The following is a 24,645-nucleotide window of genomic DNA, read 5'->3' as shown; positions in this document are numbered from 1 at the left end:
TTCACTTTCAAAACAGTCTTTTAGTGGAGGTATGAAGCAGTTCTGTTCTGTATTTCTACACACATCATACACACATCCTCCACCAACACACTGTTAGCGATAACCAACATAAGTTCCCCAATAATGTGCAAAAAGGAAGCCGCACACACACACACACACATACACACACCTTAAGCCCTTTGACGCCCACCACAGCCACTGGCCTACTTAACTTTCTTTGATCTGACTGGGAAGTGGGAGACAGTGGGACAGTGGGAGGAGGACGAGGAACAGGAGCATTAGAAGGCAGAGGAGGACGAGGATGGAGATGATGAGGAGGAAGACAAAGAGAGGGAGACGGTGAGGTGGACTGAGGAGCGAGAAAGAGGAAAGGCGGAGAGGGAGAAAGAAAGGGGAAGTGAGGAAAGGAAAAAGGAGGGGGAGGAAGACACAAAAGGAAGGGAGGGGAGAGTGGAAGAAGGAATTGATGGATAGATTAACGGGGCGAAGGTGAGAAGTTTGAAGGAGAAAATGATCAAAGTTCAGAGGTATTGAAAGTATGCCATAAAAGCCTGAAGTCATGTTTTGAAAATGACTTTTGAATTTGAATTTGAAGTCGACATAAACATGGTCAAAGCTGAACTGTTACATAGAAAAAGATTACTTATAAATGGATATATCATTATTAGATTTTAAAAAAAAAAGAAAAAAAAAGTTGGCCAATGGCAATCTAAATATTGGTCCAGTCCAGTTTCCAGTCTGTCCCGCTCTCCTGGGAGCGGACTCTGGTTAGCAGTGGGGACAGAAATCACAAACCTACTCAGGGCTTCACCGCGTCATCCCCCTCCCGAGACATTACTTTGTGGCACGTCTTTGCTAGAAGACGAGCATTTTGAACCGCCTGAATGAGGTCTGTGGGAGGCAGAGAGGCTCTAAGCCTATAAGAGCAAAGAGGGGAGAGAGAAAGGAAGATGGCAGCAAAGAGAAGAGAGAGATAGACTGAAGATCATCTTCTGTCTCTGGGGAGGGAAGGAACCCTTGAGCTTTAATTCCTCTTTCTCTCTCCATCATTTGCCATTTTTCCTCCCCCGTTCTCTCCACTATCCTTTCACTCTCTCACCCCCCCTCCCCGTCTCCCTCTACCTCTCTCGCCCCTCTCTCCCTCTCTCTCAGGGACCTCTTCAAAGTGAAGCCCTTTGGCCAATCAGCCAGCTGCGGAGATCTGCACCGCTGCTTTCCTTTTCTTTCTCTGCCTGCGTGCACGTGCGTGTGTGCGTGTGTGTGTGTGCGTGTAATCTTTCAAGTGTTCAAGTGTGTGCATCCAAGTCGAACATTTTGAGTTGACCCCACACAGAGCAACACCCCACCCCCCACGTACACACAGACACACAAACACACACACATGCTGACAGCGCTCAAGCTTCAAGCTGCGCAGTTTTCAAGAACCCCTTATACTTGCCTTAGGGGACGGAAGTTCTGTGCACTCAGTCGTGTGTGTGTGTGTGTGTGTGTGTGTGTGTGTGTGTGTGTGTGTGTGTGTGTGTGTTATGAGCACATCCACAAACTGGCAATTCTCCCAAGGTTCCAGCTGTATCTTGAATGTTTCAGACGTGTTGTGGTGTTTCAGCCTGCACAGGGATCGTCTATGAGGATGTATATGGAAATGCAAAGTCTCACAGCACATTCGCTACTAAATAATTCAGTATTTAAGTGATTTTTTTTTTTTTTTTTTTTTTTTTGAGATGGGTTGTAACATAAATATGGAGTGGCCAGAGGAAAAACATGTCATCTTTTGACTAGAGTAAGACCAGTGCAAAGATGCACCAGCGTCTTCTTTCTTGAGTTGTATTTTATGGCTTTAAATCCGACCCTGCAGACATTTCCACTCAAGATTTTAAGGTAAATTGTGTGTATGCACAACTTGGATCTGATTTTTGTTATCATAAGGTTATCCTTCCTATAGGTTGTTCCTTAAAATCCAACTTCACCACTGAGCTATGGAGACACAGCAACTCATTTGGAGTTTCAAATGAAAGTGGAGGTATTATTCAAATAGTTCACTCATTAAATCTTGCCCTCTGGTTTGACCCTCTGATTTTTGGAGGTGTGTTCCAAAGAAGTGGTTTCCATAATTTGGATAAACTGAGGGCATTTTAAAATCTTAATCTTCACATATCTTAAAGTACTATAAACCGAAATATTCATGCATACATCCCCATCCCATAAATACGCATATACATGGAATCATACATAGCGTGTTCATTTATTTAGATGAATGAATGCTGAATGCCATCTCACCAGACTTTGATGTGCCCAAGGCAGATGGAGATTTCCACCTTGTGACCAAAGAGATCTGCTGGGATTGTAAACTGACAGCTTGTACATGGCTCCATGTGCTGTAGAGCCAGACCAGTAAGTGCTTTGTGAACTAAGAGAGAACAACGGGTCACCAATGAAGGGTAACCTGGGGAGGACTGGAGCTTTGTGGGCTGATTTCTTTGTCCTGGTTAGTACTTGTGCGGCTGAGTTCTGGATAAATTGTAATCAATGCATTGATTTGTTTGGTGATCCCATCAGCAGTGGACAGTGTTATAAGGAGGTGCGTGTCGTCGGCATATTTATAGTAGCTAATGTTATGTCCGCTAATAATGTCGCCAAGGGGACGCATATGTAGGTTGGATAGAAGAGGACCCAGGATGGAGCCCTGCGGGACCCCACACACTAATTCATGTCTGGAGTCTCCAAGTGTGTCATTGAAGTGTTGGTACGATTCAAACCACGGGAGGATTGTGCCAAATAGACCCAAACAGTGTCTTAGCCTTTCCAGCAAGATCCCATGATCCACTGGGTCACATGCAGAGCTTTAGGACCATCAGGACTGATTGTCACTGTCGATCCTCGTTCCATTAACCATTTTTAAAAGAGCAGTTTTTGTGCTGTGAGACATGCGGAAGCCAGATTGTCTGTAAGATTTTAGTTCAGTTGCTGATCTACAGTACAATCTTCTCAATAATCTTACTCAGGGGAAAGACGGCAGTTTGGAGAGAGCGGTTCACGATCGACAAAATGTCATCTGCTAAAGAATTAAAAGCAGATTTTGAAAAAAGACGCTGAGAGTGGATCAAAGGGCTGGCATCGGATTTGAGACGATTTATAGTGTCAGTGAGAGCTCTGCAGGCTACAGTGGAGAAATGCTTCAGACCGTCAGCACACAACGGTGCAGTTGTGTTGCTATTGGAGCGAAATTATTCTGGATGTCGCACCAGATGTCGGAAAAGTTAATGCAAGCTGCACTGGGTGGTTGAGAAAGGATCAGAGGAAACAGCAGAGGGTTTATCAGTGGTTGAGAATTGGTGTTCTGGATCTTTTTTTTGTGGGTCTGGATCAGAGCTGAGCTTGGCCTGTTGTAGACATCTGTGGTCGGTTCTGAAGGTGTGCCGAAGATGTTCCGGTCAGCGTGCAGTTTTGATTTTCTGCACATCCTGTCAGCTGTACGGCAGTCTCTTTTGAGCTGCTGCTTTGAGAAATGCTGTCTCAGCATTTGGTGCGCCGTTATTGATACCATCTGTCAGAAGAGAATTAAAGCAATCAGCCCGGGCATCACAACTGCTGCTCTCGGATAAAGGCCCCAATGAGAACACTGAACTGAGAAAATGAGTTTGAAAGGGCGGCGGTGATGTTTGCCAGGTACCGTTTCTGGACATGTCTACTCACGATAACTTGACATTGATAGCACTTATACTGACATGGAAATGACAGTTTTGTCACGTATGTGCCCGTGCTGAGGAGCTGGGCTCATATCTTGTTGGGTTAGGTCAAACGACTGGAATAACTTAATTGTGGAGTCATCAATGAGAATATTGAAATCTCCAAAAATGATTATAAACGACTACAAGTGATTTATTGATCAGGGAGAATGATGGGGATGAGATGATCAGGATTAGCTTTGGAAATAACTAAATGTTCACATCAACGGACCTTTCAGAGATAATCACAGGCATGGCGGTTGGGCGAGGCGCACAAAGATGGCAGTGTTTGCCTCTGCAGACCAAAAACCAGGATTTAGACGGGACAAGAACAGACTGAGACCTCGGGCTGTGCCCAAAGAAGTGCTCTTGACTTTATTACTGTGGAATCTGAGTGGTTTGAAAGCTGAAACTGACAGTGCATCAAGACTTCAGGCATTGTTTTGTGGTGAATAAATGCTGGCCCAAAGAAGAAACAGTGAATATATGATATATGTATCTTAACGTCATCGTTTTGGGACTAATGACCGAATTGTTTCTTGAACGCTCCTGTTTTTGATTTGCTCACTGACAGCTCACCAGTGCCAACACCCAGGGACGAAGTTTAATATCTGTCCACGTGCTGTTTGTGCAGCAGTTCATCTATCATACGGCACGTTGTGTGCATGTGACGCCATGAGTAATGCAGCGTTCTTGGGGAAAACATCTTAAATGTTTATCAAAGACGATCTGATCCACGCACTGAAGTACACATCATCGCTGTAGTTTCCTGTGGCTTTTCACACTGAGCACTGAATTTGTACATTATGCTTAATGTTTTGCAGCCTGCTAAATGCCACACGAGTGTCTCAATCCAAGAACGGCAGTTGGATTGTCTGTCCATCTGTCCGACCGCCAATCCATCTGTCCCCAACGCTTGAGTCCAGAGCAAAATATTACAGGAGCACACTGACATTTGGTAGGATCAGGGGGACTCCTCGGGAGTTTGATGACACCCCTCAACCTGTCCTCTGATGCCACATTCAAAGCAGAGGGTCTCCTTGCAGCGTCCTTGAGGACCATCGTGACTGTCTCGAGTCCATCAGTCCAAATTTTTGACAGGAAACGTCAAAATGTAATCCACAAAATAAGCCTTTTTTTTTTTCAATGACACCATGTTGACATGTCACAGCAGGAGAAGCATCCTGGTATTGTGGCGCGCTGGCTCACTGTCACAATGTCACGGCTTACTGTGACAGTTTGTTAATGTTATTAGTAACACCTCTCTATTATGACGAGCCAAAATGTCTGTTGGGGAAAAAATGCCTGCGACAACTTTGCACAACAGATATGTCATATCGAATCGGCAATTGCCATGAAATGTGCAGAGCAGGATCACTTCCACGGTGGTGAAGCCTCGCGATTTTAATGAGTCCGCGGTCTCTCCGTCACTCGTTCTGTCCAACGCTTCTGTATTGTGAACCTCCAGGGGCTGCTCGCAGGACTTAAAAGACTTATCAAACAGTGATTCTTCGCCTGTTCCCACCTTCTACCCACACATTTGAAAATGAGCCAGAGCGCGGGAGAGGAAGGGGGTGTTAGTGGTCTGAACGTTTCATGGAAATCCACATTTAAAGCGTTATTATGACCTCATGAAATGGGGCGGGGTCAGGATATAGGCAGTGAGGATGCCTCCACAAATGTCAGCACTCCGCTCTGCTGGCTGCTTGCATGCTTGCCGTTAGTTATTCTGTAATCTATTCTCGTCGATCTCTTTTTATCTGCGCCACAGCTGTTTCCTCCTCGTGAGTTTCAGCATATCAGAGAGACTGCAGACTGTGACTTTAAAGCGATGTTTGCTGAAAGCTGAGCCGAACGCAATTTTCCCCGACCAAACTTGCGTTTACTGCTGCTCCTCGGGGACGCGCATGCGGAGTTATAGTATGTGTAGGTTTGGAAACAGTTGGTCTTTAAATGCATCCTTTTGATCCCGGCTCAGCTTCTCTGATGTTTGCTGTCCGTGTCAAATGTTTTTTTTTTTTTCTTTTTTTCTGAATAAAGATTATTTGAGCTGATGTGTTGGTGTTGCAGGCCCGTCTTTCACCATCGCCATCCAATCAGACGTCAGCAGTGTTTATCCATGGGAAACAGCCAAGATGGAGTGTTCGCTGAGCGTCTCTGGATCCTCTCCAAAGACTGGTACAACACACACACGCATACACAAACACATACACACACACACAGGTAGACCACACATACTTGTCGATGTTTCCTCACGCACACTCATAAATCACGATCAATTACTGTTCCTGTTTTTCTCTTGAGTTTTCTGAATGTTTTTTTTACACAGATGCATAAAGAAACACAGATGTAACACACACACAATCAGACACACACACACACACACACACACACACACACACACTTCCACTGCGTTCTTCACCTGCCAACCTGTCAACACCACCGCTAATAAGAATGATGCGACTTCCTCATTTCAAATGGTTGTATATGTGAAGGAGACTTTCTCTTGTCTCTGGCAACACACACACACACACACACACACACACACACACACACACCCACACACACAACCATCTGAATTCTTTCCCTGTCATTTGTGTTTGCAGCTTGAAAAACTGGTTATGTCTTGTGGTGTATATTATAATAATGTTTCTGTGGTAAATATTACCGTTCACAACTGAAACGAGCTTGATATTATCAGTTCATGGTTGCATTTAGTCAGATTGATGCAGAAATAAGAAAACTACTGGTGCTTTTTGGACTCTTTCAGCTGATTGTTTTGGTTATACATTTGCAACTTAACTGTTTTGGTGCATTCTCACCTCTCTGATCGGTGTTGTTTCTAGTTTTTCAGTTAAAAAAGCTCTGAAAAATGCACCGTGCACTAAGCAAACACACTAATTTAGCAACTAGCTAATGAAACCAAACTAGCCCAAAGGAGAGAATCGGACCTCACACAACTCCAAATGAATCCTAATGTTGCTCTGTGTCAGCTCGATGAGTAGATAGGCCAAAAAACACCCTCCATGTCTACTTTATAAGGTGATAAATGAAGTGCCCTCTGAAATGTAGTGAAGCAAAAGGAGAAGCATCATAAAATGGAAATATTCAAGGAAGGTACAACTGCATCGAGATTGCGCAGTATAATAAATGTACTTGGTTACATTACACCACAGAAATTTCCCCATAGACTCCAATAGAACAGAGAAGAAGAACCTCCGCTTCCATCTTTTCCTCAGAAACTAACCATCTGCAGTGCAAACCACCACGATTCCCCCTTCACTCCGTTTATCTATTTCTCCTTCTGTCCCACCCCCTCATTTCCTCTCCTCCCTCACTCGAAACATCCATCCATCTCCTCCCCTCCCTCCTCTTCTTCGTCACTCCTTACACTTTAACTTAAGCACATCACATGACGCCGTGTATCACTCGCCACCTCCTTCTGCCCATCTGTCACCATCCCTCTCCCTCTCCATCTTTCTCTGCTGTCCAACATGTGTTTTTTTTTCCCATTCTTCCTCAATGTAAGTGTGTATGGTTGTTTGGAAATAACAGTCATATAAACATATGTGGAGCATATATGGTTCCTCACTGAAATGTATGTTTGCATGCATGCGTTTGATTTATGCCAGTACATAAACACAATATTCAGTGGCAGCAGTAGAACGCTGAAGGGTTCGGCGGGTTGGTGGCGGTGGAGCACGCTCTCTCAGACAGCTGCTCCACGGGAAGAAATTCCCCCTCAGCATCACAGCCGACACGCTACGCATGGACGCGTTCACGATGGGAAGGAAAGAGGGAGGAAGGGAATGTTGTAGTGTGCATGAATATATTGGATTGTGTTGTTACTGGCAGTATTAGTGCAAGACTGGAATAAAGTGCTTTTAGTTGTGTTAAAGGGGCAGGTGTGGTCCATCGAAAGAACAAAAAACAGCACATTTTTCCCACTTTCAGCCCTTTTTGATCACTCAAGAACAAAACTAGGCATGAAAAGTTCCCTCCTGTTTCTGAAGATGAGGCAAATCAGACCAATGATGGAATAAAATATGCGATGAAGGAGGTCTAGTTGTTCTTCGTATGTGCTGTTGCGTTGAGTGTTTTTGATGAATGAAGAGGTAAGGAAGTCGGGGGAAGCTCCCAGGCCCGGCAGGGTGTCGGGGAATTTTGGGGCAGGCACTGAAACATTGAGAAGCAATGTGTTTTCCAGACAACAGTGTCCCGGTTACTGTGTATAGATCTCATCATGCACAATTTTCACTGGGACTACTTTTGAAAAAGACTCCACAAAGTGTCTCAAGTGAGGTCCGCTGATGAATTTTTCAGATACTCAGAGACGGATATTTAAAAAACTGTGCATAAAATAGAGACAAATATGAGGCGAGACACTGCTGAAGGATTTTTTTACAGTGTGTTTGTGTGTTTTGGGGTGAACTGTTAAAGTATGTGGTTCACTGTGCAGTCACTGTAACTCATGTTCTGTCATGGTGTGTGTGACTTGTGTGTCAGGTTTCAAAGTGAACTGTAACTAAGTGCTCTGCAGCCAAACACCCCCGACAAATCATTCCTCACGTCAACACCTGCGTGAGTTTTACTACGTTTTACCTCTTTCCCCCTGCAGCAGCATTTAATCAGTTCCACTAAACAACTGATCTACTTTCACAAGTTGCCAAGTTACCTCCTTGATAACGGTGCTAGAAAACAAAGGAGAGCAAGTTGTTCATTTTTTAAATGGGCTCAGTAATTTCCTAAAACAGCTGGACACTGTAGTTTCCCCCTCAGACGTTACCCAAACAGGGGTAAGAAGAGCATTAGTTGGGGACTATTTTCAGCTGCAGATTAATCCACATTTGGTCCCCGACTGAGTGCTTCAGGCAACAGGATGGCGTTTGTGGGATTGAGACCGACAATGTGTGTGTTCACGGTAATGAAGAAACACGTCACCCAGTGCGACATTGTTGCTTAATTATTTTGTTTTTAGTAGTTTTTGGACAACAGTTGAGCTCTGTGGCACGGAAGAATAGGATATATCAGAGTGCTTTGTGGAAGGATACATGCGTTTTGATATTGATCTTTGACAAATGACAATAATACAATATGTTTCTTTCATATACTTACCATTGTACCATTGCTAATCATGCTAATCATAGAGTTCCACAACCATTTTGCTAACTCGTGTAACGCTTGCGACCATTCCTGCATGGGCGTGGTGGCGTTTACTCTTTCAGTTTGGCAAACAGGTCGAGCAGCTCGAGGAAGGGAAAGCATGAGTGACACACAGGTAAAATGTCAGACAGACAAATTAGCAAGCTGGTATCGAGTGACATGTCAACAAAGGTGTGGCGTTTCTGTGGCTTTGAGCAACAGCCAAACCTTCCCTTACCCACATGTGCACACGCACGCACGCACACACACACTGTTGCTGAAGGATCCCTTCTCGTTTTATTGTGTCAGAACAATGAGCTGTGGAGGTGAGGTGCTAACGAATCAACCAGTCGTTTGTGTAGAAACACACACACGCCAACACATGTTGGAACAGTGTGTATGCCACAGCTAATATTACTCAACTGAAATAACTGTATTGACCTGCGGTGTGAAGACGAGAGCATGCCGGAACAGAGGCGCTGCTTTGTGGTGGAATATGCTGTCACACCCAACGAAAAGAGGTTTTTAGTGTGTGTGTGTGTGTGTGTGTGTGTGTGTGTGTGTGTGTGTGAGTGACACATTCCTCATAAATGGCTGAAGACGGCTCTCCTGTCAGAGCTTGTTTTTATGACGGGCATGGTGAAACACACACAAAGTATCCCTCATTCTTCCTCACTGCTGAGTCAGATGGTGAGCATATTTGGTTACACATTTAGCCTTTTATTTGTGCAACGATTGACGACTCACAGGTAAATGCATAACTGCGTGTGTGTGTGAGAGAGGAAGAGAGAAACCTTACATGAACTGCAGTGGTGCAGCACTAGAGAGGCTGCATAGAGACCATACGTCGCTGATTGTGTTACCGATGGCAGTGTTGTCAGGTTTTATACTGCAGCAGCGAGGCCTCAGGGTGGAATCACTGGGTTGGTCTGTCTGGTCCTTATGATACCAGCTAAACGTCAGTGTGTTAGCAGCGTCACTGTGAGCGTGTTAGCGTGATGACTCCTCTCCTGTTAAGGCTCTAAAAACCGTGGCAGTAAATCATCAGCGTATTGTTACAGCTTCTCGACACCTCTTGCACGGCTAATCATTTGCTAAACTGAAGTCTGTAGAAGGAGAGTTTCAGCTAACATTTAGCGTTTGACCCTCTGCTGTTTGGTCTCGTGTTATCTCAGCGTGCTGCTGCATGCGGACACGCAGCGTTCATCAGCACAGGAATGACTGGCATGTTATGGCAGTCAAGGCAGTGCGTGTTCATGAGGCGCTGCACGCTTGAAGTCAGTGGCGGTGAGATGACATCACCATTAGAGATATTTTTCTCTCCTTTTTGAAGCCACTCAAACTGTGACAGTTTGTGTCTTCTCAACACGTCGCTGTTTTTCTGCTCTGACATTCTTTTGTTAAAATAACAGTGTACCAGTCTGTTCCTCCTGGGAGAAAATAAAGCTTTGTACTTCACTGGTTCACACACACACACACACACACACACACACACACACACACACACACACACACACACTCCCTGCCTCCAAAGAAGGCATCAGCCATACAGGAAAAGACGAAAAAGAACGTCGGACAGCCGCAATTGTCAACTGTCGATCAAGATGATTTAATTTAGATGCAGTGAAGAAATGATGTCAAAGGGACTAAAGAAGGAAACTCAACTTTCAGCCAGAGATCACACTAATTCAAATGAGTGTCATCGCAGTCTGTATTTTTATGCTTTCCATTTTAAAACACCCTGTTCTCTGTATGCTGTTACTTAAGTGTTTTTTCCCTGAAAGAGTCGATTTTGATGAGAATTCCTGCTGAATTCTGGTGTCTCAGCTCCTGGTATGAAACACTGTTTGGGGGAGCAATTAAGCTTCGATTCATCTGGCAAAAAAAATCTCCATTTTCCCCAGAATGACAGAGGGAGAAACAGTTTTTGATAAAACTACAGTGGTGCTTGTATTTTTGATTATCAGATAGTGTTCTTGGTTGTAATTGCAGGAGCTCGTTTAGTCTTTTTGTGAAACAATAAGGTTACTGGAACATGCTGCAGAGGAAATTGCAAAGTTGATAAAAGGAATTCAGATGTTGTTATCAGACGCAGGCATGTAATGAAAATCCAATAATTACCATTTCATTTCTATTTAAATGCATTTGTGCCCCGATTCCTCAATCAGGCTTTTGAAGTGGAAGCTGATGATGAAGACTCGATCTGTTTGTGAGTGAGTCCATTTGAAGATCCGACCGTTACGTGTTGGGAAACATTTGCATATTACAAGCATGCCTGTTTTAGCGTCATGTTACTTTCAACCAGCTATTAGCACTTAAGTTACTCAAGCAGAAAATCGACTTTAGACTTCGCTCGCAACTCATCTCGTGCTCAGCTCATTGATAATGACGCAATCTGTGGAGACATCACGGCATGTGGCTGCCAATCACAGGCGTGCAACGTTCATGCAAACAGAACAGGAACAGCTGCCGTGATGTCACTAAACCAAGTACAGCCATCAGTGTTTTTATGCACCCACTCCTGCAGAAGCCTTCAGCTCTGAGGAGCGTTCTGGCGTCTGTTAGCTCATTGTTTTGGTGACAGCAGGAAGCTTTTTTCCAAAAAAGACAAAAAAAAAAAAAACACACATTTGGCATTGCATCTTTTGTGAAGTGACAGGTTGGTGTGACAACTTGTTTTGCTGCCCCCAAGTGGCCAAAAAATCAGTGATTGCAGCTTTAAACAGTTGAACCTGATGGGTGTGAAGTCGATACTGAATAGTTTTAAATAATTGATATAGCTGATTAACGTCTGAATTGTGTTTTAAAATAACTCTGTGTTATAAATATAACGCCACATCCTTCTCTCCTCTTTTGGCTCCTCTGCTGCTCACTTCCTCCTCGGTCCCCCCCCCCCCCCCCCCCCCACTCTCACCAAATTACCCAGCTGTCTTTGCAGGGCCGACAGGCAGCCGTTAATTAGCCAATCTCACGCTCCGTTAGCCAGCCGGGGAGACAGAACGAGGTAGAGAAAGAATAGACGGCGAGATGGAGAGAGAGTGAGAGAAAGTGGGAGTGAATGGGGAAAAGTGGAGGGAGCGAAACAGATTGTTAAAGTGGAAGAGAGTGAATAGAGGAGGCAGTAAATGGAGGAAGAGTGGCTCGAGAACAGCATGCAAAGTTTCCTGAAGAGAGAGAGAGAGAGAGACAAGGACGAGAGCAAAAGAAGAGGAAGGCAGTGAATTCTAACAAAGTGGCAAGAGAAAGAATGGGAAGAGTTGTTGAACGGAGAGGAGTGAGAGGGATGAGAGAGGCTGGACAGCGAGGACGATGAAGTGGTGAGGTGGTGAGAACGGATGACAGAAAGACAAATGGTTCTCGCCCCATTAACTGTTTCTGGTGAACCAATAACAGCTGCAGATATATGAAAAAAAAAAAAAAAACAAGCTTTAGTTCATTCAAGAACTGCCAATTCAGGGTTTGTCACAGCGTGTTAGTTTAATCCAGGTCATCCCCTTCTTCTGCTCTCAGGGTGGCGATTTTTGGCTCGTGTGTCTGTCCTGTTTTTGTGTCCCCTGAACTTTCCTGCAGCATCACAAATTTCTCCCGTCAAACTTCGAGATAGCACGCTCGTTTCAAGTCCAAACAAGCTGCACAGTACGACGTGATGGCGCAGCTAATAACATAACCAAAGACTCTACCCATGCTGCTCGCAAACCGTTCACAAATCGGCCATCTGGGTGGCACTACAGGTGCCCCAGAGCCCACACATCCACGCTCAAAAGCAGGCTTCCCTCAGCTGAACCCAGCTAACACTCTTCTGCCAACAAAAGTACTGATTTTTATACTTTTGTCTTTTTTATCGTATGTCTGTTTTATTCGCTAATACATAACTGTGCAACCCAGGGATTTATGGAACAGCGTGGAAAGGCCTGGCAGCTGAATTTTCTGTCATGACGTCATGTCATGGAAACAAAGAGTTGTTATCATTGTGTACTGATGTTCAAAAAGCAGATTTGGCCTCTTAGTGGCTGCAACATTCCTATTAGCATTAGCAGAGACTTGAGAAAAGAGTTATTCAGCAGTCATTTTATCGTTTTTTGTCAGTTTAGCCGCCTTTAGATGACTGCAAAAAAAAAATAATTCAAAGCTACTGCTCGCTTTCAGGTGTTCAGCAGAAGAGGGTCTTGACTCAAAGCATCAAACGCTCTCTCACGCTGGATATTTATACTGTAGTGAAAAAGTGGAGCAAATGGTAGCTAACGAAACAAAGACGAAGACGGAAGAGGGGCTGGGAAGCAGTGGGAGAGCAGAGGAGAGGAGAGGAGAGGACGGGGTGACAGTAAAACGTAAATTGAAAACGTCGAGCAGATCGTCCTGAACAGCAGAGCGGCGCCATCATCTTCACTCCATTAGCTCTTCCAGTTAAACAGGAATGGGAGCGGAGAGGCAGCTTCAAAGGAACCCTCAGAAATGGCAGATTTTAGTGTGATCATACTGAGTTTTCCATGTGCAGTGATAAAACATCACGGGGGGGTACGTCTGTTTAGCTTTACAGTGGAAGTCAATGGGGACATTCAGCACTCAGAGAAACCCCGGATGACATAAGTTGCACTGATAGGCCTTGACTGATAATGTGTCAAAATATAAAATGTTAATCTGACTTCAGAATTTCAATGTGGTCCAGAAACTGCATTCTCTGTCGAGGCGGAATAAGGTGTAATCGCTTCTGCAAATCCACAGATCCGTCTCCAGGGACAGTTCATTTATCTCACGCATCCGATAATGTTCTGTCTGTATTGGCCAAAACAAATCTGCATATGCTCACAGATAATATTTAACGCCACAGGCACGCTGGAACCTGTGAGACGGGGAAATGAGATCAAGGAAGGCTGGTTTCAGCAACACAGCCGTGAGCTTCAGCGCTTGTTCGAAATCCAAAAACCGCTCAGCACTTTAGAAAACCATGACACAGGACTTCATTTATCCGGTGACAATAATAATGGCACAATCGGCTATTGTTTATTGTTGAGAGAATCCCCACTCGTCTCCACTCATGCAGTTGGGAGTCATCCTGTGGAGAAATACGTGCGTGTAAGTGAAACAACAGGGGAAAGCGATGTGTTCAGGGACTTACTGTGCAGCCCCGAGAAGCTACACACACACTCTGGACACCTGCTTTGTGTTGGTTTGTTGGTTTTTAAGCGGTGAGACTGACTAACTTCATATTTTTTAACATTGATCCACGCCTGAAGTTCATCCAGTGTCAAAAAGAAGTAAGAAGCAGCTCTTGCCATGTTGCTGCGGCTTAGCTTGCGACATTTCTCTGGGTGTAGCTTCAGCGTGTTGAAGCTTCATTAAATATAGAGTGAGCGGTAGCTTAGCTCAGTACACTTTCTAAGTAGCTTTCCCAACACTGCCCATAATGTAGGTTAATTAGTGAATGTAATGTGATCCTTTCTCGGTGTTAGACAAAGGGGAGGATTAAGCATCTGAACAGCATTTATATAAGTACAACCGTCAGTGTACCAAGGGGCCTATCTATGAAGTACGTTTACACACAGCCGAGTGCAGCAGAGGAGGCTTTCCTGGGACAACAAAACCAGCTGAGCCCATGTGAAGTGTGGAGATAATGTTAGCTCTGGTTATGTGAGACCACACAGAAAGCAACATGAAAAAACAGTGTCCCACATCCAACCTACAACTCTGGTGATTTAAGTGGCTTCAGATGTTCACACAGAGTCTCTTGACTGTCCCTCAAAATTTAAATGCATCGCTCCGGCGTGCGGGTCTGATGGCACTAGCCACATTAGCCAGGGAACGCGCTAACGCCAGCAGGCTAAGCAGCAGAATAAACAGTCCAGAGACGTAAAAATGTTTTGAATTCTGTGTCCTTGAGCTTCAGTTTTGAGGGGAATTCTGTTTTGTATTGGCCCCTCAAAGCAGTCCAAAGTCAAAAGAATAGCTTTCAATACCAGCATTTAGCCGCTGAAAACCCGAAATATAGCCGTCGCCCTCGTGAAAAATGTTGCCGTGCATCCGTGCAACTCAGTGGTCATGCATTCAGAAGGCATCTGCATGGAAAACGTGCCAAATATCAAGTCAGATTTGCATTCATTATTAAGCATGCAGCGAGTAACGAGGGAAACTTCGCTTCCCGGTGGCTTTGTTTCTGTGAGGCTAAATAGTGTTTTTATAGTGTTTAGTATTCCACTCTACCAGTGCTGTCCTGCTTTATGGAGCAGAGAACACACACACACACACACACACACACACAGTTTCATTAGAAGCTCTGGTGGTAATTGTCAGTCTTTTGTGTGTGTGTGCGTGTGTGTTTCAGGCAGTTTTACGCCTTGGACTCTCCTCAAGGGATTAATCCAGAGAAATCCAATCAGACTGTCTTCATTTCCACAGACAGCCATTTTAGTTTTATTAGCTCAGACAGGAGCCAGATATTCTATTAGAGATGCACTGTAGTCCCCCCCCACCCCCACCCCCACCCCTTTTTTTATTGAATCTGCTTCACCACCTAAAAGTGTTATTAGCGATGGCGCTAACAGAGTTGTGAAGTTCTGACACACCATGTTGTCAAACTCAGTCATCGACGAGTCTGTCAGCTGACTGCTCAGCCCATTACACCCCCCCCCCCCCCCCTCCCCAAAAGAGCCCCATTCTTCCTGAATATATCAGATGGTCACTGCTCAAACAGCAATGTGGGCTTCAACAAATGGCCGGTTTGTATTGATGTTTGTGAATACATTATCGTGGACAGGAGAGCTTTGCTGCCAGGGCTGCACTGGGACAAAATATCGGCCCTGGCAGACCCACCACAGTCAGCCACATGTGTGATGAGTAAAAGGGAATAAAGGAAGATAAACTCTAAGTGTTTCCTGTATGTGGACGAGCTGTGCAGGGAGGCAGTGTAAGCAGAGCCTGCAGCTTATCAAGTGACTGCTGGGATGAGAGTCAGTGAGTTCATGAGTTCACGGGGGGCGTACAAAGGTCCGTACAGCGTTGAGCAGAGGAACAGCTGTGGGCAGGAGGCTGTGTGTCAGCCTGCCGGTGGAAGATCACATACTCCCATATAGCACCTCCCATGAGGAGGGGGCGGGGGGTGTCTCTGCTGATACTACGTGCTCTCCAAAGACTCAGCTTGAGATGTGCTCGCATTGCCTCTTGCTGTTGATTCGTGGCCGTGTGATAAACAAAATAATCTCCTCAGTCGCTCAGTATTTTCAAATCCCCTTCGCTCTCTCCTCCGTTCGCCGTCCTCTCCGCCGTCAAGAACAAAGAAAGTAAAGGATGGAAGGCTAACTGTGAGAAAGCAGAGGCTTTCTAATTATAGCTCCGCTCCTCGAGTACGGGTGTCACTGCTGAAACAAGCAAGCGGAGTTCATGCGTCAGTCCTGCGGATTTATGCAAAATGTGTCTTTGATCATTAACGGCGGTGTCAGACGTTAACCTGGTGTTATCAGGACGTCAGAGAAACACACGTTTTTGACTGTCAGCTCGGCACTTTTTCCACGATGTGATTATATAAGAATATAGTGATTCTAAAAGGCATTCAAATAGTTTCCTGCAGTCACAAAACACGTCCAGGTAAATATGTTGAAATGTGCTGCCGTGATGATACTGTGAGGTGTTTTTAACCCGGGGTTTTGTTTTCAGTGTGTCTGGTCAAAAACACCCAGAAATTTGAATCACACCTGAACAACGTCGTCATGGTCCAACATTCGTGACTTGTCGAACTGACCCTCAGCAGTATTTCTCTACTCAGATAATCATTTCAGTCATTTTTCAAGCAGAAGTGTCCATTTGCTGCTTCTCAAATGTGAGGATTTGCTGCTTTTCTTCGTCATAACTCACCGTTAATATCTGTGGTTTGAACTTTTGGTTGGACGAAACAGCCAAGTCGAAATTGTCCCCTTTGGCTCTGGGGAAATTTTGGATTTCATATCAGTCAGGTGGACAGTTAGTCCAGAGTTGTTATTGTCCGACTTGGTTCCTTCATTTGAACCTCTCCTGCTGTAATCATCCGTCATGTTCAGGACGTGATTCTTGCACCGGGTCACACCGAGTCCACAACCCAAGAGATCATCATTCTTATCACTCCCATCCTTCATCGTGCTCATGATCTCAGCCTGTTTTTCTTGTGCTGAAGCATGGACTGATGGGAGCCCTGACTAATGGACGGTTCAGCTTTGATGGAGGGGTCCTCACTGTCAGAGAAGTCCTGGCCCTGCCCGTGCAGACGGTCTCAGTGGAATATAGGCTTACACTGAGGCAGGCCTCATGTGTGGACAATATGTCTGCTGAGGAAACAGCTTGGAATACTTATTTTAAAAAGACCTTAGTCAAAGTCAGACGTCAGGGCAGTTCCAGTAGTTGCAGACGATCCCAGTGATAGTTGTGCTGTAGCGACAGTTTGTGTAGCTGTGGGGGACCGTGTGGGCTTTCTTCAGGATGTTAATGGGCAGATCAGCTCTATGTGCATGTGTGTGTATGTGTGTGCATGTGTGTGTGGTCAGTCAACCCATTCACCCCTCACTTCTCCTGTTTGCTCCTCTGTGGTTGGATGGAGCGCTCGGCCACTCTGCTGTGTCCTAATGCATCACCACCATCATCATCATCCTCATCTTTGTAGTGTGGAAGAGGCAAATCAGCCCCAGACTCCCTTAAAAAATCAAGGAGTTTTGGGAGTTGTTGAGTTCAGGAAAGCTTTCTAAACCTCATCAAACACCGTCTATGAAAAAGTCTTAATTATTTGCCCCCTCTTGTAAATTCTGCTAATGTTATACATGAAGTTGTTCCTTTCTTTGCCTTAACAAATCCTGTCAGTTTGGCCCAGTGTGGGCGACTCTGACAAGATAAATGATCAGCCTCGTTAACAGCACATTAACGTGTCTCTCCTTATTCAGATTTACCAGGTATAAATGGGGTCACCGTTACATAGTTGGTGCCTCCCACCATAACTTATCCTGCTTCGTCCATATCTCGCTCACAAGCTTTTTGATTATCACGTTTGAGGTAATGAATCATTATATTCAATCAGATAAACTCTCAAATATCAATAACGGTGTCAATATCCCCCATCGGTCTGGCTGTGCCACCCAAAATTGCTTATGTGTTGTTAAATGGAGGAACAACTTGCCCTCAGTTTTGCCTTTCTTGAAGGCGCGCTGCTGAAACTTTAAAGTGTGGCCTGAGGGAAGCGGTACAAAAAATGCTTATGGAGTATCCAAAATAGAACGGGTTCATACTTCAGGAGGCACAAATGTCCTCACTAACTTTAATGGCAATTTGTGTATTCCATGTGTCCAAGTATACATTTTGGCCTGAGGATTTTTTTCTTTCTTTCTTTCTTTTTTTTTTTTTGTGATATCTCGGCCATCAGAGGTCACTAAAGTCGTCCTCTTGAGACCATGAACGAATGCAGTAAAACTTAATGAAAGTCTGGCCAGTATGAAGGAAGATCAGCGCTGTCTGGTCTGGACTGAAGTGTCACATGGAGGGCCAAAGTTTTCAGATAACGATCAATATTAAGACCACGGGCCACTGAGCGACAACCACAGCCGGTGTTATTACTGCCGCCGCTGCTCATGCTACGACTGATTTTTAATGATGTAGCACTTGAATATTAAAACCATTAGTGACGAGAGGGAGAGAGAAATTGAGATGTGATTCATTACTCTGCCCTGGGTGAGCTCACTCCTCCTCTCCTCCTCTCCTCTGTCTTTCCCTTCATTATATTCACTCCATCCTCTTCTTTCTTCCCCCTCATTTCCCCATCTCTCATCCTTTTTTTTTTTTTTATAATCATAATTGTTTTTCATCATCGTTTATCTTTTTTTTTTTTTTTTTTCACGTTGTTGTTCGTAAAAGTTCTCCTTATTTTTTCATCTGTATCCTCTATTTGTCTCCGAAATGACAGAGGATGACTAAGACTCCAAGGGGCTTTTATTGTGCTGTGTGTGCGTGTGTGTGCGCGTGCGTGCGTGCGTGCTTGGGTGCGCGCATGCGTGTGTGTGTGTATGTGTGTGTGTAGGAGGTGCAGTGTTAATAGTCCTTCTCTCCCTGACAGACTAATGACTAGTTTGTGCTTCTCTCTCTCTCTCTCTCTCTCTCTCTCTCTCTCTCCCTCCCTCTCTTGTTCTTGGAAATAATTAGCTTGCTCTCCCCCTTTTCCAAAGATTACGTCTATTATCACATATTCTGTCTTGTCCCTGTTTTCTGTCTTTTGTCATCACGATCCTCCTTTGCATGTCACATGTCCATCTCTCTGTCTGTCTTTTTCATCTTTCCTCTTACCGTGGAGGAAGGAGCAGCAGCCTGTGTGTGTGTGTGTGTGTGTGTGTGTGTTAATGTGGTGATAATGGAGGTGTTTTGTTGGTTTGGACTGCTTCTCCTGCTTTTTGGTTATCTTCTTTTTGTTATGTAGTCATCATAGTGAAATTAGGGCTGCGTTGTGCATCCAAAAATAACACGCTCTCTTCCTTTTGCATCATGTAAGCAGTACAGTCTCACTTCACTCTTACTGTTAGTGTATGAAGCTCATAATCACATGTGGAAACGTCATAGTGTGGAAACATTTACAACAGTTTAACATCAGTGTTTGCAGCCAGCTATTAGCTAAAATAAATGTTAGATAAAGCTGAGACAGTTTCCAGAAAGTAGGCACTTGAACTTTCTGTGAATTTGCTGCTTCCTGGAAAAGGGGGCCTCTTCAGTGGTGATGTCATCCTGCTGCATCCTGCAGTGGGAGCGAAAGGCAAAAGTCCTTGAGACCAGTATAACTTGAATCTGTGTTTCCAGGATGGAGGTACTGTCAGCCTGTGGGTTTAGCGTAGCCTTTAGAGACTGCTGAGCCAGCTGCCTCATTTCCATATTGTTTTAGCTCATTCAACATGTAGCTATTTGGAGCTATTTCTTGGCAAATCGCCATTTTCAAAATGTTGCCCTGAAATGTGCGTGTCGCCTCCCAGATGACCTGGCGTACGAGGTGCGTTGGTTCTTCACCCGGCTGCGAGGCGGAGAGACGACGATCCAGGTGGCCAGCGTGGACCGCTTCGGCGTTTTGAAGAGAGAAGCTCGAAACTCCTCCAGTGACATTTCAATCGAGCGCAAGGACACGCACACCTACATACTGAACATTCATGGCACTCAGGACAGGTGAGTGTGTGGTGATGGGACATTAGCAAACGTGTTTTGTTCTTTGTGACCTCTTTGCCGGCACAGTCTCACCTGCAGTGTCTTGCTGTGTGTGTGTTTGTGTGTTCTGTGGTTTCCAGTGACAGCGGCGAGTATCACTGCATTGCCACCCCCTGGTACCTGTCGGCCTCAACAGGAGCCTGGACTCAAGCTGGAGAGCTGACGTCGCCTCGAATCTTCCTTACAGTCCGCTTTGCCGGTGAGGAGTGTGTGCGCTCGACTTCATCACAGTTCAAACGCGGCCGCATCCACACTCGTGCAGAAACTCCGGACAGTTCCATTTTTATTGTCCTGTTACTGTGTTACTGCAGCTTAGTGTGAACCGAAGGCCAAAAACAGACAGAAACAGGTCCATTAGTGTGGACGTGGCACATGAGGTCATTTCACACGTCCATATTTTAACACCAGAATGAAAAGCATTGAATATACTGTCAATGTGTTTGCATGATGTGCTCCCATTAAATACTCTCTCTCTCTCTCTCTCTCTCTCTCCCCTCCTGCAGTGTGGGAGTCCCTAAAGTTGCCTCTCCTATACGGTGTCTCAGCCTCAATAGGTAATGTAATCATCACACACTGTATTTGCAGGCGTTAGCTCAAGTCTGTGTTTAATCTTTAATATTTGCTTGATATATTACTAAATAGGAAGCAGGACATCGCTCAGTATTTGCAGCCTATAGAGTGTATTAATCGTCATTTCACTGAATTCAGTGTCATGCCTGACACCAGAGTCAAGACCAGCAATGAAGTGTTTAAAGCTACATTTAAACGTTACAGAAAAAGCAGTGAAGACATCTCCTGTTGCCAAATTCTGTCTAAGGTTCCACCTATTTACTGGAGTAGTGAGTGTTCCTATTGCATAAGAACCTTATGGGAAGGTACATTGTTTCAGGTGTTAGTCACATCCTCAGGTGAGTTATGACTTGTGGAAAACTAGGTTTTGATTGCAAAACATTGAAAATATAATATCATGGTCTTGATTTTTTTCTTCCCTTTGGCGAGTGACCACGGTATAAATGGGATAATTCCCTTCAAGGTGTCCACAATCAGGAATTCATGGCCTCCGCGGAGGCTGCAGTCTCAAAATCCCTTCCTCAACATCTGGGTGGAGGATGACAGATTACTCTCGCCTATTTTTGTGAGCTAGCTCGCTGAAATGTTGACGTTCATATCTAGTTTTCAGCCGAGAGCAGCGGCGAAATGTCCCTGAAAATGGCCAAATGGAGGACAGAAGAAGGGGTGGTGCTGGTGGTGTGGGAGTACTGTTGGTAACGTGGCGTCTCCTCCGTCTCTAACCTTGTCGTGTGTCTCCAGGTGTGGGCCTCTTCTCTCTGGTCCTGGGTCTGGTCTGCGCCCAGTGCTGCTGCCGCAACACCACGCACACTCCACGCTCACGCAACAAACTGATGGACCTGGAGATGGACTGACAAACAGTTTCCCCCGCACCCACACACTGCAGCGCTCACAGGAAACACCACGCACACAACAGACACACGCCCATAGACGATTTCTGGGACACCCAGTTGTTTCCAGGCGAGGGACGCTGGGAGTGAAAGGACACATCGCTTTGGAAACCGAAGCCTGATCGATCGCAGTGCTTTAAGAGGTGCCCGGGATTTTCCAGCTCTGCAGTGGTGGAGCAGGGGACTGTTGCCAGCACCGAGGGGGGAAATAGCCTTTGACACTTTAATTTCTATGAAGATCCATTGAAATCTGTGGCGCTTCCAGTGATTTTTACACAGATACATCTGCTCGCCGTCACGACAAGACACTCTGAAGAATCCAGAGTATAATCTTTGAGGAACAGGAGGCTTCTGAGGCCTCACTGCCACTTGGGAATAAAGGACCACTAAACAGATCTGCTGCCTCTACAACCACCAGGGATAACAAACGAAGCGCTCAGGCTGGACTTTTTCTTCTGATGCCGAGGCTCGCTGCAAAGTGCAACCACGACAGGAAGTCTTGCCCCTCCCCCCTTGACTTTACTGTTTGAGGAAGAACGGAAATGTCAAGGGGCAGTCGGGGTTGTTGAGACGGAAATCCATTTACCTGTCTGATTGAACGCTATCTGTTCAGTCACGTGGCTTGAAGTTCTTTTGTACCCGCAGAGAGCGGCGCTTTAGGCAGCCTGAGCCTTTGTTTCTGTGGAGCCGTGTTCATACAGGCAGCACAAGTCCGAGACAACGAAAGCGCTCCACCTTCGTTCCACGCGAGAGGTATTGCACTAGAACTATCACCCCAGAGTATTCCTACTTTAACAAAAGGACAATATTTACCTTTATTCTCAGCTCTAGTTTTAAGAAAATTGAGAGATTTTAAAAGTGAGAGACATTTTTAAGCTTTACAAGGAGATATGCAGTCGGTGTGTTTGTGTGTGAGATATACTGTACGTGGTGCCAATATTTGAACTGACAGAGGCGTGCTTGGTTCATATCGCCAGATCAACACTTGAACAGCCACTGAAAGTGGCGACAGCAAGCACTCTTCTTTTCTAAATATTCTGAATTGTATCCAGCTGTTCTTTTCCCCGTCTCTCGTGTGTGTTACTGTGCGAGTGCTGTGCCACAGTGTGTGAGACGAAGACATGCATGTCCTGTTTTCTAATGGCCGACCGATGTCATTCATGAGCAACGCGAGCCTTTTTCCAGGGTAACATCAAAGCCTCCGTTTTCAAACCTCGCCGTCGCTCCGCTAACTGACTCTCATGTGTTCACGCTGTGAGCGCCATGACTGTTAAAACAGAGTGTTGGTGCTGTAAGAAGCTCGATTACTTCCGTGGTTTACGGCCGCGACAGTTTCAGCAAAATGATGTGTCTCAGTTTTGCTTTTTAAAGGAATAGTTTAACATTTTGGAAAGACTTAGAGAGTGAGATCGTACACTAAGTACGGAGCTGGAGTCACGATGTGGTTAGCCTAGCTTAGCATAAAGACTGGAAGCAAGGGGAAACAGCTAGCCTTGTTGTGTCCGATGTGAATAAAAACAGCCACCACGGCCTCTGAAGCTCACTGACTGCTTCCAGTCTTTGTATGCAACACACAGACGCGAGATTTCTGTCAATATTCTGAACAAAATCTCGAAAAGAAAGCTTATTTCCCCAAAAGTGAGCTATTCCTTCAAACATCACATGACCTCTGTGAGTTTAAGGGGGGGGTCGAACATTTCGGAGAGTCCTGTCTCTGTGTCAGGTTAGCTTAGCCTAGCTGAGGGCTGAGACTGGGAGCGGGAGGGGGGGGGCCTGTTAAGCAAGGCCCATCAGAAATGAAACAATTAGCCTTGAAAGAACTAATTTCCACATTTTTACTGAAGCCATATGAAGCCTTACAGCACCCCCTCCTCCTTCACATTCTCATTGCCAAACATTTCACATCACCAACGGAACCAGTTCAGTGGTTTCAGCTCTCAGATTCAGTCGAATCATTTGAGATGTTTAATCTCTACTCTTGAAGAAAAAAAGCTAAGAGACACCCTGACCTGCTGATTAAGAACATCAGCTGTGCCCGACTTGCACCAGCTGACGTCTGTTGAGTCTCTGCGGCGTTTTTATAGCAAATGAATGAATTGTGACTTCAGTATCATGTCGACGGCCGCGTGAACGCACGCTCGCAGTTCCAGTAACAACACACAGGAAGCGAGGAGGTTTCTGTCCAAGCCCAGCAGGATCCAAGCAGACCTGTGAGGCTTGTGATGCGGCGCGTCAGGCTGACTGGGATCTGCTCGCCGTTTTAAGTCTTTTTTTTTTTTTTTAAACAAGCTCTGCTCATTACATGTTTTCCACCCTGAGTCAGAGCTAAAACGCTCAGATTTAAAATGCACCCGTCACCCCGTCAGCTGTGACCGGGTGGCTCACATTTGGCCTCGTCCAATCAGGATGCAGAAGATAGAAATTAAACGTCTCTGACTGATACACAAAGGGTCAGTTTCATAGTTGCACAAATGTATAAGAACACCAGCTACAGGAAACACCAAGACGGAGCTGTACAAATGGTTTTTTTGGTATTTAGTGTTTTGTTTTCTTTTTCAGAAGGGTTGAAGTTTGAACAGCAGCACTGGTTTCAAACAGGAAGCCAAACTTTCAGATCAGTGCTGCTGTTTTATTTTCTTCACTCAAAGGTTCAGCTGAAAATCCACTTTGAGAGATATTTATACCATATGTGTGTGTTTTGGCTTGATTGATGGTGACTGTGACTTCAGAAACTTCCAGTAAGTCTCTATGAACCCACTCCACAGGTGTGTGTGTGTGTGTGTGTGTGTGTGTGTGTGTGTGTGTGTGTGTGTGCGCGCCCGCCTCTCTGTGATCGTGCTGTTGCAGTATTCAAAATAGATTTGACCGCTGTCCTTTACACACACACACACACACACACACACACTTTCACGGTACTTGAGCAGACAGGTGAATAATAGGGCTCTGTGCTAAATGCTCTGAACACACACACACACACACACATACACACATGTAGCATTGACACTCACCACTGAACATTCAGTCACTGCAAGACTTCCCCAGTGTCCTTTTATTTTGTCATTTTATTGCAACAAGTGTGATGAATCATGATGATGTTTTTTAAATAAATAGATTTGTAAGATGTATTCAAT

At 45.1% G+C, this 24,645-nt stretch overlaps 1 protein-coding gene across 1 annotated transcript in view; it reads left to right on the top strand.

The window, feature by feature from the left end:
• Window positions 1–21,606, top strand: part of ptgfrnb (prostaglandin F2 receptor inhibitor b) — a 44,137-nt gene extending 22,531 nt beyond the window's left edge. The window contains exons 11-15 of the mRNA XM_076723141.1: window positions 5,796–5,903; window positions 19,829–20,015; window positions 20,135–20,253; window positions 20,558–20,608; window positions 21,366–21,606. Coding sequence (XP_076579256.1) covers window positions 5,796–5,903; window positions 19,829–20,015; window positions 20,135–20,253; window positions 20,558–20,608; window positions 21,366–21,478 — 578 coding nt within the window. The 3' untranslated portion in view covers window positions 21,479–21,606. The remainder of the gene's footprint in view (window positions 1–5,795; window positions 5,904–19,828; window positions 20,016–20,134; window positions 20,254–20,557; window positions 20,609–21,365) is intronic.
• Window positions 21,607–24,645: the final 3,039 nt, after the last annotated feature.

Source organism: Chaetodon auriga, chromosome 23 (assembly GCF_051107435.1).
Source record: "Chaetodon auriga isolate fChaAug3 chromosome 23, fChaAug3.hap1, whole genome shotgun sequence".
Lineage (NCBI taxonomy): Eukaryota > Metazoa > Chordata > Actinopteri > Chaetodontiformes > Chaetodontidae > Chaetodon > Chaetodon auriga.
The sequence above is the reverse complement of the archived record's forward strand: the minus strand, read 5'-3'. Positions and strand labels throughout refer to the sequence as shown.